Genomic DNA, 14,718 nt, shown 5'->3' with positions numbered 1-14,718 from the left:
ATTTGGTTTCATTATTGAAAATATATATTGAGCTTTTAAAGTCTTTAACCAAACATTATTCATATTTGTTCAACAAATTTCTATATTAGTAAGAAATACTTTATTTAGGAAATACTTATACTTATGATGTTTAAATGCAACTTTTTAGGATTTCTACATCAAGCTTTTTTTTTTCCAAAAATAATTTCTTACTAATTTTGTTGTTAGCCATAATCCCTCTCGGATAAACCCCACACAAAAATTAATTAACGGGTTAAACACTTTGATAGTAAAGCCCAGGGCCGTCTCCGGTAATTTGGAGGCCCTGTGCTAAAATACAGATATTGGTCCCCTATAAATTTTAACGGACAATTATTTAATATAAAACACATAATTATTATATTAATATTGTTTTATTTATAAATATAAGTCAAATTAATATTATGGTTTAACGTTTTATGTGTGATGGTTTGAAAAAATGATGTAAAGGCTTGATGGACATGGAAAAAGCAAATAAAAAAAGGCAACACGTGAAGAACCGAACCCTGGACTTAGCTGCCACCCTTATGGGTCCTTACCAACTGGGACGAATATTACAAAATGCATAACAAAACAGCTGTTAAATATATAACATTTGTTCTTGGGGGTTTAACCAACATAATTTCTTTTTGAGGCCTAAAATTTTATGTCCCGGTGCTGTAGGTCCGCCTGGACCTCCCTTTAGTCGGCTCTGGTAAAGCCAATTGGGTAAGGGACCCTCGTCCTTTCTCCTAGGCTAAACTTTACGCTACAGAAAATTCCTCGAACCGTATTCTTTTTTATGGAATAAGAGTTCCATCCTTATTTAATCACACGCACAAACAAACACTATTCTCCAACAATATTACTATTCATCTTCCCAACGAATTTACTATTTCGTCAACCATAATTATACTTCTTTCCAACGAATTTACACTTCACTTTTACCTAGGACTCTAGGAGTGAAGTTTTAGAGTATGAAAGAAGTCACAACTTGTAAGTACATCATCTGAAAGGATGATTCACGTAATCTGTCTGATTTTCTTTCCTGATAAAAATACAAGAGTTTTTTTATTCTCTTTTCTTTTGTAGAAAATAAAATAACAAATACAAAATCCCACGCAGAACGTTTCAAATATAATATAGTATTTTGGTTTTCAATAACACCCATTTCTTCAAGTCAATAAGGAGTGCGATGGTTAATCAGAGATCATCCGTGTTTTCACGGCGCGTAATTAAAGCGCAATTTAGAAGGTGGACCATGGTACACATAGAACATGGTGCACTTAAGAACACTAGTATACAATTGAAAGAACATCTGGTTACGAGAAAAGAACATCTGGTTACTATAAAAGAACATGAGTGTTTTTTTTTTATTTAGGTTTTTAATAAATAGTAAAATAATATATTATTTTTATAACAAAAAAAGTGAAATATTATATCACATGTTCTTTTACCGTTAGTGTCATGTTCTTTTGCTTATGCACATATGTTCTTTTGGTGCACCATGCTCTATATACACTACGGTCCATAGTCCACGGATTGGTACTCTTGAAATTAGAAATTTTCAAATGATTTTACATTTCACTTTTTGTGTAGGAGTAAAGTTTTAGAGTATTCAAGAAGTCACAACAATACTTCCAAATTAGTATTTTGGTTTTCACTACACCCATTATTACTTCAAACAAATACGTAGTACAATAGTTAACCGGAGATCAATTATGTTATTTCAACATGTAACAATACCTCATATAGGTATTTTCAACCAGCTTTGCAGGTCAAACTCATTAGAAGTGAGAGGGGATGATACGGTAATTGTATTGATTGATTATTAATCCTTACAAGAAACTCGAAACATTACGAAGTACTCAAATTAGAAAATTTCCAATGATTTTACATTTCACTTTTTGTTTAGGAGTGAAGTTTTAGAGTATACAAGAAGTCACAACTTACAAAATACAAATTAGTATTTTTGTTTTCACTACACCCATTATTACTTCAAACAAATAACAAAATACCAAATTAGTATTTTTGTTTTCACTACACCCATTATTACTTCAAACAAATAAGGAGTACAATAGTTAACCGGAGATCAATTATGTTTTTTCAACATGTAATCATACCTCTTACATGTATTTTCAACCAGCTTTGCAGGTCAGACTCATTAAAAGTTGTAGAGGATGATGCGGTAATTGTATTGATTGAATATTAATCCGTACAAGAAACTCAATAACACTATGGAGTACTCAAATTAGAAATTTTGAGAAATGAAGGACAAATCAAATGTACTATTCACAACCCCATACCCCCCTCTATAGCTCTACGATAATTTGTGTCCACCCCCTATAATCATAGTGATAAGATGGATTTGCTAATTATATAGTAGCTCTTTTCACTGTCCTTTTCTAGTACCAATTGTTTTGGATCTTCCTTTATTAATCAAATTTCATTACAAACTCTTCTTGTACCTTCGACAAATTCTTGAAACAAAAGTGTATATTTCATGAATTATGATGAAAACAATATAGGGGAAGAGAACGAAGGGGAGGGGTCCGGAAAAAGTTATCGTAACCTCTTTTGTAAAAGACGAGGGTACGATGACAAAGAAGTCGCTTTTAGGTTTAAGTCGCTATGTCCTATATGTTTTTCTCGCGGTATTTGTAAAAGATGGTCACACAGGGTAAAGATGACTCTGGGCCGGGCCGGAACGGCCCGAGGCACGACCCAACACGAAAAAAGCACGGCTTGACAAGAGTACAAAGTCCTGGGCCATGAGCTAGGCTTAGGCCGCATTTTTTGTTGGAAAATGCACGACGCGACACATCCCGACAATGTAAACCACTTAAATTTAGTGAAACTAGGCTTTGGCACGAAGGCATGTTGGCTTGGGCCATTCCTGGACCACCTTTTTGAAATTTTCGACCCGGCCAGGACCGAAACAAACGAGCTTGACATGGGCCCAATTCATTCAGGTCAAAGGTACATGGGCCCGACATTAAGCCCAATCCAAATTTTTTTTGTACATCGGTCTAGCGTAAGATCTGTAATTTTGCTCTAATTTTCTTTTCAACCAAGGATGCACAAAACAAGCAGCCTAAGGAGCAAGATAAAACTATTCCGGCGTCATTCAAATTAACGACAGATAACAAGCAGATAAAACGGGATTACCTAGAAATGAGCCGGACACCGACAATCTGAAGAGCTTCAGTATAGGGTTAGAGGCCCGGAAGCCCGGAAGAACTCGTTGCCAAAAGCCGGATCACTCCCTGTGAGATTCAAGGCCGTCAACGTAAACAGCCACGTACGTGGGATGTCCCAAAATAAAACATTTGCATAACTACTGAGCCAAATATGAAAACAGACCAAGAGACAGAGCAAGACAGAGCACATATGCATAAATCATTTACATGTCTGATGACAAACTATCTGCTCGTATTTCGCAACTAGACTTGACATTTCATATTGTTAAAACTAAATTATGTGTTTTTAACAACAGGACTTCCAGTAATTACATTCAAGCATGAACAAATTATTTGTATGTTTAAGGATTGATTAGTGTTCTAATGAAATAAAATTCGAAGATATGTGAAAATTTCCAACAGACATCAGAAACATCATTCTATCGGTCACCCAGCTTTTTTTTCATGTTGGCATCTTCCATTAGATCATAGTGCAGGGCTGGACCCGCGGACCTATGTCTAAAGATGGCTGCGGGGGGTGGCCCGCCCGGGCCCGGAGGCCCGGCACAACTCGACCCGGCACGACAAAGCACGCTAAATTTAGTAAAATTAGGCTTGGCACGACTGTCCGGCCCATCACGACAACTCATTGGCCCTATTTTGAACATTTCAGCCCGGCACGGCACTGCACTATGCATAAGGGGCCTGGTGTGGGTCTGGCCTGGCGTGGGCCCGGCCCACGGCCCATAGGCTATGTCTAGCACACGAAGCAACTGGACTGTTAAATTGGCTCGGGTCAACCAACGCAGAGGCCGGCCATCTCTACCGCCAACAAACAGTCAAACATGTGCTATAAGCAATACGGAAAAATTATCAGCAAATGCAAATGGGATTTACAGGATTCTAATTACTGATTTAGGTATTATTAGACTATTATCTGTGGGTAAGACCCATAAATCAAATAATGTTACTGTCATTTGTCAGACCAATGTATTATTCCTGTTGAATCAGACAGTGTCATAGTAAGCAACATGGGTTTTTCGGATGTAGCAAAACAAAGAGCCTTAACATTCTACAGTTCTACACCATCTATGCTGTACTTTACTTCTCCCATCTTTACCCAGGTAAAATCTCAGAAGGGGACAATTAGTTACTTAGTTTGGAATGGAATAGTATATAACTAATAACAAGAATCATGTATTATTTCTGTCATGGTGAAAAAACAAGGTCAGGGAAAAGTGTACAAAATTCTGACTAGTCCCATGCAAACCAGTTTTGGCTTGATGTTTGCTACATTCAATGATTCAAGATAACCAAGAATCTAAGCACACAATTTCGGTCCAATTTTTTGTTCTACCCAGTGCAGATCGCAACCAGCCTGGATCAAATGATAAAGGGTTTGTCTTTTTGTCTTATTTTGACTTATTTTAACAAAAATAAGTTCAGGAAAGTTAATTTCAGTCAAATTCAGTTGAACCAAACAGAGCCTAACTCCAAAATAGTTCAACCATTTGCACGTGTTCTTGACGATAAAATGGAACTACGGGAGTATAATGGTAAACAGATAAATAAACTTGTCTGAGGGTCTTACAGTTTACCTCGATGGTAAGTTGGTAACTAGACCTCTCGTTCCCATGATTAGTCGATCCTTACTCCCGTTATTTTCTGCAAAGATAATATAACAGGAAAAGGTTATTGTATTTACCCCACTCTCTTAAAAGAAAACCAATGAGAGGTAAAAAAGAATAGGAAATAGACAACAGATTGGCTTTGGATAACTAAAAAGAACCTAATAAAACAGTAGCAGAATGTCTGTTTCCACTATCTACAATTGAACATCTTGCACATTCCATATAGTTGTTAAAATAAGAACATAAAGAATTAGCCAAAAATGTTAGACAGAGCAACCTAAGGTATTAAATACACAAAAGACAGGCCGGAATCAAAGGCAAAAAAGATTTCTGACCAGCCGGATTCAATCAAGCGATCTAAGGATTATCTGGTCTGGTTTCATTCCTGCAGAAACTCCACAACTAAATGTTTTTTTGTGACACGTTCAATGAAATCTTACGACAAAAAAACTAGGGGTGGCAATTCGGGTCAATGGGTCGGGTTCGGGTTTGGTTTTGGGTCAATTTCGGGTTGTGTGTGTGTCAATAGTATCAGAAATATTATAAAACTTAATATTACCACAAAATATGATAAATCGGGTCGATTTCAGGTTGTTCGGTTCAGCTCGGGTTCGGATTTCTCTCATTAACTTCAGGTCGGGTTCGACTGGGGTTATCGGGTCGGGTCAGAGATTGCCAACCCTACTAAAAACCATGTTGTCATATAAGACAGACCAGTGTACATTACTAAGAACAAACTAGAATTTCTCAGGTAAGGGGAGAAACAAAAACAAAAGGCCAACGAATCTATCAATCTAGCAGAGAATGGGACTAAAGACTGAAACAAACGGTAAATGCAGAAAAGAAACAAATGGCAACTGCAATAATGATAATAATCTAAAAAGAGTTATTCACACGAATTACACCAACTGGATTTAAACCAGCAAAAAAATCATCTATTGTCATTAAACTAAACAGTTACAGTCCACTCTACCAACAAAGCTAAGGTCGGATCACGGCACTCCTGGAAGAGATAGATTCAACTTGCCACAAAAAATAAAATAAAGACATAGAAAAGAACATAGAAAAGACTGTTTAATATACAATCTTTTGTGACATACAGACAAAGTACTCAGAAACATATCTGAATGCCCATACTACAACTAATTGGTTTCTGAAATTAAGTAAGTGCACTTTGTGAAATAGAGTGGGGAACATCAAGCAATGGAAAGGCAAAAAAAAAAATACTGTAAAAACAACAGAGAAAAAGTTAACCTGCTGGAGTTGATCGAGCGTCCTGAGGGTGGTTTATAGCTTGGTTTGGCCATAGCTACAACATTTGCACGAAGTTCTATCATCACCCAAGCTCGACAGCTCGTATTTCGTAACAACTTTAACATACTGTTTATTCTATGAAACAGAGAGCTTGTTATCATTTCTAGTCTGTGTTTCTCCCTTGCTAAATCATGATGGAAATGTCTCAAAACTCATACTTAACATTTTGCATGAAAGGTAGTTTTATATCTGTAATTGAACAGTATGAGACGAAAGTTCCACTCTTTCAAACACACTCTTAGAATTGTAATCTCTGATGCTTTGAAATTAAAGCAAATATATTTACTAAATTACACTATACGAAAAACTGAACAGGATCACTAAGATGAATTTACCACCAGTTTATAATGTTGAGGACATGAGTAATGAGAAATGAATATCAAGTATACAGTGTTTGAGCATATTATATAAGTCTCGTATTCAATTCTGTGGAGGATGTTTCAATTTCAGAAGATGGGAAATGCCTGCAACTACATGTAGCCGACTGCTGGGAACACCGGTCTTAGCCAATGCCTTGCCGTGCTTGTCCAAGATAACGAAACAGGGAACGTACTTTATGTCATAGTGAAGAAGCTGCACCAACAGTGAACGCCAAGATTAAGAGAAACTGATCACTAATTAGAATCTTGTATATGTTCAAATAAAACAAGCAATTTATAGACGACACTTCTTAAACATAACGCTTAAGCAAATTCTGTGTGTTTAATAGCAACTGAAAACCAAAAATCATCTGTTCGAATTAGTATAGAGGTACTAAATATAAAATCAGATTTATCTAGTCATTCTAGTGCAACACGTAGAGAGCCGGATATTATGAGCAGCGAGATTACTAGTGTAAACACATAGCACACACAACAAATACAGTTTTATGAATGTTACAAGAGCATCGTGGGACTGCAGCAGTGTAACATAATTCGCTATATAATTCGCCTTTTCAATTGGCGGTTCGCCCAAAATGGGACAAAAAATAGGCGAAAACCGACCATAATTCGCTCTTTTCGGATTGCGATTCGCATGGAGATTAGAGAATTATGTAACACTGGACTGCAGCATCATATCCCCTCTAACACTCTAACAGTAGGTAGTAATTTGTATCCAGCCATGCTATCTCAGAAACTTAAAGAATCAGTGAAACAACGTAACATTCCTCCCTTTATCTTTGAGATAGTGTTTCATTATGACTTCAGCAAATTTTGTGCACATCAGAAGGATTGCTCATTAAAAGACAGGACAAACACACAGGAGACAAGATAAGCTACATCAGATACCAAATTAGACCATTCCGCTAATTCTCTCATTCAGAGTTATATGGAAAAATATGCTATTTATGAAACTGAGAAATCGAGGATATTGACTGTGACTGTGACTGTGACTGTGATCTAATTCATTTACTGGTATTCAGACGAAACATTCAGGAATAGTATGTTTGACTGTCTGGAACTTCCATCCCAAACTGTTTAACATAGAAGAGTGAGAACTTCCTTTCTTGCACTATACAGGAGTATAGATAGTACTGTACGAAACTCTGTAAGTTCTGACTTCTGAGACATTACCAGCTTAATTTTGCAGGGAGGAAAGTCTAGCAAATCCCACAATCGATTTAAGTTCAAAATAGAATCATTTATGTGCGAATACTAGTATAGCACCTTTCTCCCACACTAGATGATTCGAAATGAAGAACTACCAAAATCTAAAGTTTCAAAATACTACACCTCCATACTTTGTTCATTATGAAATGTACCTAATCCAAATATACTCCCTCTTAATACTTGAAGTTTACTCCTACAATGCAGGGATAAATGTTTACACTAAACCTATATGCTTATCACAAGCACAATTCAAGGAACATAATGTGTACTCATATTTGAATCTGGAATATGCACAACACAATAATATCATAAAATTTGAAACAAATTAAAGCTTAAACATCCCTCAAAATAACAAACTAAATGACTACCCAATATGGAAAAACTGATGATACCTCAGGTAGCCATTTCTCGTTCTCAGCATCAGCCATAACAATGCTAAGCCAATCAGAATTACGATTCTCAACGTCCATCACAAACCCAAGAAGCGAATTGCAAAGTCTACACTTTGGAGAATAAAACTCAAGAACTGTTGCTTCTTTCCCACTAGCCAATGCCATTGCAAAAGCTCTTTGCTCGGATTCCGCCTGTTCTTCTGGGGTTAAAGTTAAACCCTTCCCCACTGGTTGCTTCTCCTTCAAATTCAAACTATTTTCATGGTTAATTTTACTCTTCTGCGAAAAAACGGCGAAATTGAATTGGAAGTTTTGAAGTGGGGAGTTGTTGTTGTTGTTGTTGGAAGTGTTTTTTGAGATTGAATTGATGAAATTGAAAGAAAGGGTTCCTAGGGTTTGTAAAGATTTGATGAGCCATGGTGTATCGAAATCGCAAGGACTTGGACTAGGGTTTTTCTGGTGTTGGTTACTGGTATTATCCCATGGCAATTTCAAGCAAAAGATTGGTGGTGGTTTTTGATTTTTCTCCATTTTTCTTCAAAACAATTCACAAATTCATATTCCTGTTACATCCACAAACTTATTGGTCAAATAATTCATCATATAAATAAATAAACCAATTCATCATAAGTTTCCCAAAATTCTGAATTCTGAACCTACATTGAATAATTTCCTATGCCCAGCATACAAAATTGCAAAAATAAAAGAAAATCAACATTATCTGACCATCAAAATTGCTATAAATCATAATATAAACACCCCAGAAGACCAATTATAAATTTATAACATAGGTAACCCAGGAGACTAATTGCATAATTGAAAGGAAAACAAACAAAGTTTATTACGATTGAGCTTTTTCCCCCAATAATTTCACAATCAAATACTTGAATAAGGAGTATTAAATTGAAAGAGAAAACGAAATGAGGAAATTTGAAAGAGAAAATGCTTACCGTTAGTGAAATTTAGATTGAAAATGGCGCAATTTTGGAATTTCGATGAACTTCTGCTTCAGTTTCTCCCTCTCTTTCTAATTTGGAGCTTTGCTACCATTAAAGACCGAAAATGAAGAAAAGGGTAATTGGGTAATGGTTTATTTTGGGCTTCGGCCCAAATATCAACCATTAACGATTGGCCCAACTAAACCTCTTAATAGTTACTACAGAATTCTTCTACATAATTACATAAAGATTAATTGATGGTTTTTGCCCAATAAATATAATTATTAGGTTATTATTGTTTCTTAGGCAAATAAAAAGAAGAAGAAAATAGCCGTGATTGTACCTTGTAAATTACAACCGATTATATCATGCATGAGATGGTTACTTAGATTATTTAGAACGGTAGGTTAAAATGTTAAAACGCACTAAAATATTATGATTTTACTACCTCACATTCTCACATAACGTGTTTTAGAAACCTTTTTTAAGCCGGCTATTGAACATCTGTATAGAATATTGGTTACACGTGTGTTCTTATGGGTCGTTTGGTTGACCCTAAGAAGTAGAACTTTCTATGAAGAAGTTTTTCCCCATGTAATCATTTCTTAGGAAGTGGGTGATATTGTTTGGTTAAACATAGGAAGTGAAATTTCGGTAGAAAGTTTCACTTACCTAGGAAACTCTAGGTAAGCAACTGAAAAGTGTGACCTCCCTCGTTTTTATCAACCAAACAATAAGTTGAATGTTTATTGTCAAAAATTAAACCTTGATAAATCATAATGCTATTTTTTGGTGCATAAATCATAGTGTTATTTTAATGTAAGGGCTAAGGACTTAAGGAGGCTAACTTAGATTTGCATTCACTTGGACTTTTGAGGCCCAATATATGATAATGAACAAAAAGGTGTTCATGGGCTTTGTTTACTGCTAAATGTTAATCAGTATTTTTTTTCATTTTTGAGGAAAATGATCAGTTATTAATAACTCATAACTCATAAGTATATATATATTTTTTTTTGAACCACATAAAATTTAACTTTTTGTATAGTACAAATTATGATCTTTAATCGATAATAATACGAAATGAATTTTCATTAACGCGTTATCTCGGGGATCTAATACGAGCCAGTGACCAAAAAAATGCATCAAAAATCAAATGCAAAAAAACGGAGGAAGTATAAAGTGACGAATTCTCATAAACGGAGTAGTAGTATGATTTTTATTTATTCAGTAATAATTGCACACTTTATAATTTGTGCCTTTATCTCTCACTCTTTTCGTACATACTTGCATACCAAATGGCCCAATAGTTTTGGTATGGGCTCATTTTAAAACAGTGGAAAGAAAAAATAAAGGGAAAATTGCAAAAGCTTCAAACTTTATTTCTTGATCAGCACTTCTCCAGCTCAGTTACCTGCAATTAAATTTTAACCATGAAATTAGTAAAAAAAAAAAAAAAAGTTAATATGTCTTGACCATATGCGACCCTACGTACGTGGTGATCACGTAGCCACGTAGGTTCACATATATCGTACCATGTTAATATATAAAGTATGAAAAATTGAGGAAAGGGTATAAGGGTAAATTAAAGTACGTACTACAATTGAGGACGGGAAGGTTGCAAGAGGCGGGGAGACGACTAGCAACCCTAAGGGTGTTGCAAAGGCAGTCGTGTGTCACGGCCCCGAGGGCGGCACAACAATCAGAGTTCGGCATTGTGTTGGCGGCACCGGGGACCACAAAAGGTGCACATTGGTTCAACCCACCTAGCTCGGCGGCACAAGTGTTTTCTTGAGCCACTGAGCCGTTCATTTGGACCACTAGTACAATTACGAGTATAGCCAAAATTGACTTCATGTTAATGTTTGCCATATCTTATGAATTATTTGTATGAATTTGTTTTGATTTGATTTGATTGTTTTGTGATATATGTTTGCTTTGAATTGAGTTGAATTGAATTTTCCGAAGGGTTGATTTATATAATGTGGGAAAATGGAGTATTTTATGTGGAAAAAGGATGTGTGATGTTTTGCATGAATTATCTAATTAATAGGTCATCAAAATTGCACTAGTTCGAATAGAATGCTTCTTCGTCAGTGTATTTGTGTGAATTGAAATGTAGAATGAGCTTTAGATGATACTTCGTAGAAGTTGTAGCAAGAAAAAATCAATTCAAATTGCAATCTTAGCTTATATTGAGCTAAAAATTATACGGATTAATAAATGGGGCAAAGCCCAACGGTCCAACCCAACGATCAACCCATTTAAGAATGAGCATGATAAAACCTCATTCTGACATAACTTATTGTTCAACACATCAGTTTATCATGTACCCTCCTATATTACTCAAAACCGCCACATTTATTTACCCATATACCCTCCTTTATTTATCCCCTCATTTATTTACTCAAAGGCAGCAACATCGTTGCATGAGGTGGTGGCCGGTGTTGCTGCCTTTGAGTAAATAAATGAGGGGATAAATAAAGGAGGGTATATGGGTAAATAAATGTGGCGGTTTTGAGTACTATAGGGCGGTAAATAGTAAGCCCTTTTGATTTTATATTTTTCTTTTTTATAAAAGTTGTCTGACTTCTCTCTATTTTATTTTCCCCTTTTTGTAAAACCATCCCATTTATTTTCAGCAAAAAAAAAATCAAAGTTTTTGCTACGTTGAAAAAAAAAACCAAACAATTTCCTGAATAATTTAGTATATTGTGCATTCGATCATCACTACCATTCAGCAATTATCTGCCGCAAACTAGCAAATTACAAGGTAAAGGCTCAATTCAATATTTTTTTTGATGGGAACTCAATTCAATCTTTAGTGTCGTAAATAATGAAAAATAGTAACAATAATTAATTTGTGATTTCTTGATTATGTTAGTAAGTGAAGTTTAATATCCCAGTCAATATGTGAATAATTCATGGGGTTTTATCATTTTTCCATTAATATGTTCACCTATTGAATTTTCTGATTATTTGATTCTTTGATTAGATGTGATTAGTGGGGTTTGGTGATTTGACTCAATTCTTGTTTAGTTCTAATTTGTTCTGTTTCTGTCTTGTTAAATTTGTTTACCGAATATTATTAATTACTCGTAAACAATAATCTATAAATAAAAAATATTTTTAATGAAAAAAAAATGATTTATATTCGTTAATTATGTTACCAATTACGTAATAATTATTGTCAGTCATTTCATTATATTCTTTTGAAAATACAAAATAAGCATTAGATGGTTGATTTTGCTAGTTTTTGCAAAGCCCTAAGGCTGCATATATCAGACTCGTTTAATAACCTATTTAAATCTCTGTGTTGTACACTTTTAATTCTTTACTCATTGATGTTTGCGTTGATTTTTAATTTGTGAATGAGGTTGCTGATTTGTAAAATAACACCTGCATTTAGTATCCATTTTTCAATGTGTGTGGTTTCCTCTGACTGAGATTTTTTTCAGAGAGGCGACAGGTATTCTTCAAATTCAAGTACGTTAGATCCTGATACAATGGACGTGTCAGACATGCAATTTCAGACATTAGGAGAAAGGAGAAAGAGTTTTTCTTATTCCTTCTTTGAGCAGAAACCAAATTTGCGGACATGATTTTTTTTTTATTCCTTCTTTTGAGTAGAAACCAAATTTGTGGACAAGAGTTTTTTTTATTCCTTCTTTGAGCAGAAACCAAATTTGCGGACAAGAGTTTTTTTTTCCTTGTTTTGAGATATTCAGCAGAGTCATTGGAAATTGTTTTTCTTATTCTTAAGGTTAATTTGTATCTCATAGGATTTATGAATAATAACAATAAGAAAAAGAATTGATGGGTAGTATCTTACGTTAAATGCTATGAAATTAGAGTATGTAATAATCGAAAAGAATAGGATCTTACTCTCGAAAATTGGAATAACGGTTACGTGGAATAATGGTAGGATCTATAAGGATGAAGCATGTTGAAGGATAAAATCAAGAATCATGATATATGAATGCATGGAGTAAGTCATCACTACATATATTAACCGAGTAATTAAAATAGTTAATAACCAACTAAAATTAATGGTTAAATTTGTGCTGACGTACGGATGAAATTAAATTTGTTTACGGAGTATTATTAATTATGCAATGGAGTTTAGACTCAAATATGTTTAATCGTGTGATTCTTTGTCCAATCATGTCGTTGAATACATTAACTTGGGTAAAAAAATCTGACCCAAAGTTAAAACACCATATACGGTTGCTCTCACAAGAAAAACCATAGATAGCATCATTGAGAAATACTCTACTTAGCTTTGACAGGGGTGAATCACCAACATGCCTCCACTCTGTTGTATTCATCCCTGAGGTCACTACTTCAGCAACAAGACTCTTCCTAATGTTAGAACTAAGAAGTCTGAGTACCTTATATTGCTTTGAAGCACCATTATAACCCAATGCAGAGCTTACCACTTGACAAAAATCCTTTCAGACTGTTTGACCACCCCATGTTGGTCTGTTAGAATATTGCATATTATGAAAGGGCTCAAGTACCTAAAAGTCTTCAAGCAAATCAAACCCTTGCATTCATTTACCAATTGCAAGTCCTTAAGTGGGTAATCTAACTTGAGTTTTATCCTGATTGTAAAATGGTTGTCCACATTAAGATCACCTAACGGGTTGATCTTGGTGGATTGTTGTAGCTCAGTCAATAAATACTCTATACTATCACCATGGAATGGGCCTTCAAGCAACAGGGAGACATAACGACCACAAGAATGACGCCGAATAGAGAACTCGGGAGAAATTATGATATTATACCACGATTTACAAACAATCTATTATGACGGTCCACTAATTATAATACAACGGAAAGGACCGTCGCGTTAGTGTGTTGCATCAGACATATCTATTATGACGGTTTCAGTAGTGTCGTCGCATTAGCCCTTTGTTAGTCGTCACATTTGTTAAATATTGTAATAGTGTGAGTATGTAACAATTGTGATAAAATACGTACGGATGTATAAAGAAAACTTTCCAATTCGATAAATTGAATAGGTTTGGTTGTTCGTCTTTCATGTAATATAAATGAATTTCACAAGAACGTTATGTGAGTTTGAATAATAGATACACAAGTCAAATAACAATATAATAGATTCGAGTTTCTTAGTGTAAAAAAATCATCTCACTGATAAATACATAAACCCTTTTGTACAAGGTTTACAAGGTTGTCAAACAAATATTTAACTTTTCGAAGTATTCGGTTTATTTTGTCTGAATTTTTAACACCCAAATTTTCACCATTGCTAATCGTCCATCAATTTTTTTTCTTAATCTTACATTGGTAAAAGATAAAAAAACTTTGACAATTATTAATATTTTTTCGGTCTAATTTGATGGTCATGGAGAGCAAAAGTGAGCTTATATGAGATAATATCTTTCACACACGCCACATTATCATACAACAAGTATGTATTTATAGTTGTTACTAATTTTCTAGAATATTCTAGCTAGATATCTCACATTGATATATTATAGAGAATTGCACTTGGTACTTCTCTTAATCAGTCATAGTATACTTTGTAGAGGCATGCTACATCGCTGTCTACCAGCGATAAAAAGGACCCATATCCACCCTAAAAAAAAAAAAAATTGGAAAGATAGCCCACACTTAAATACATGTGTACAAGTATTGCTAACTTCTTATATACT

General features: G+C 34.8%; 2 protein-coding genes and 1 long non-coding RNA gene across 3 annotated transcripts; 1 reads left to right on the top strand and 2 right to left on the bottom strand.

The window, feature by feature from the left end:
* Positions 1-6,285: 6,285 nt before the first annotated feature.
* On the bottom strand, positions 6,286-9,196 carry LOC110782477 (uncharacterized). Its single transcript, XM_021986650.2, has 3 exons — positions 9,053-9,196; positions 8,103-8,665; positions 6,286-6,694 (listed from the first exon to the last, which is right to left on the bottom strand). Exons 2-3 carry the CDS (start codon positions 8,631-8,633, stop codon positions 6,542-6,544), a joined length of 684 nt encoding a protein of 227 aa, XP_021842342.1. The 5' UTR covers positions 8,634-8,665; positions 9,053-9,196; the 3' UTR covers positions 6,286-6,541.
* Positions 9,197-10,230: 1,034 nt separating this feature from the next.
* Positions 10,231-10,997, bottom strand: LOC110782478 (protein MEN-8-like). The gene is made up of 2 exons (XM_021986651.2): positions 10,639-10,997; positions 10,231-10,454 (listed from the first exon to the last, which is right to left on the bottom strand). Exons 1-2 carry the CDS (start codon positions 10,910-10,912, stop codon positions 10,447-10,449), a joined length of 282 nt encoding a protein of 93 aa, XP_021842343.1. The 5' UTR covers positions 10,913-10,997; the 3' UTR covers positions 10,231-10,446.
* A 503-nt stretch (positions 10,998-11,500) lies between these two features.
* Positions 11,501-12,878, top strand: LOC130469255 (uncharacterized). Its single transcript, XR_008929679.1, has 2 exons — positions 11,501-11,813; positions 12,499-12,878. It is a non-coding gene; the product is annotated as an uncharacterized lncRNA (long non-coding RNA).
* Positions 12,879-14,718: the final 1,840 nt, after the last annotated feature.

Source organism: Spinacia oleracea, chromosome 3, assembly GCF_020520425.1.
Source record: "Spinacia oleracea cultivar Varoflay chromosome 3, BTI_SOV_V1, whole genome shotgun sequence".
Lineage (NCBI taxonomy): Eukaryota > Viridiplantae > Streptophyta > Magnoliopsida > Caryophyllales > Amaranthaceae > Spinacia > Spinacia oleracea.
This window is presented reverse-complemented; position numbering and strand designations above follow the sequence as displayed.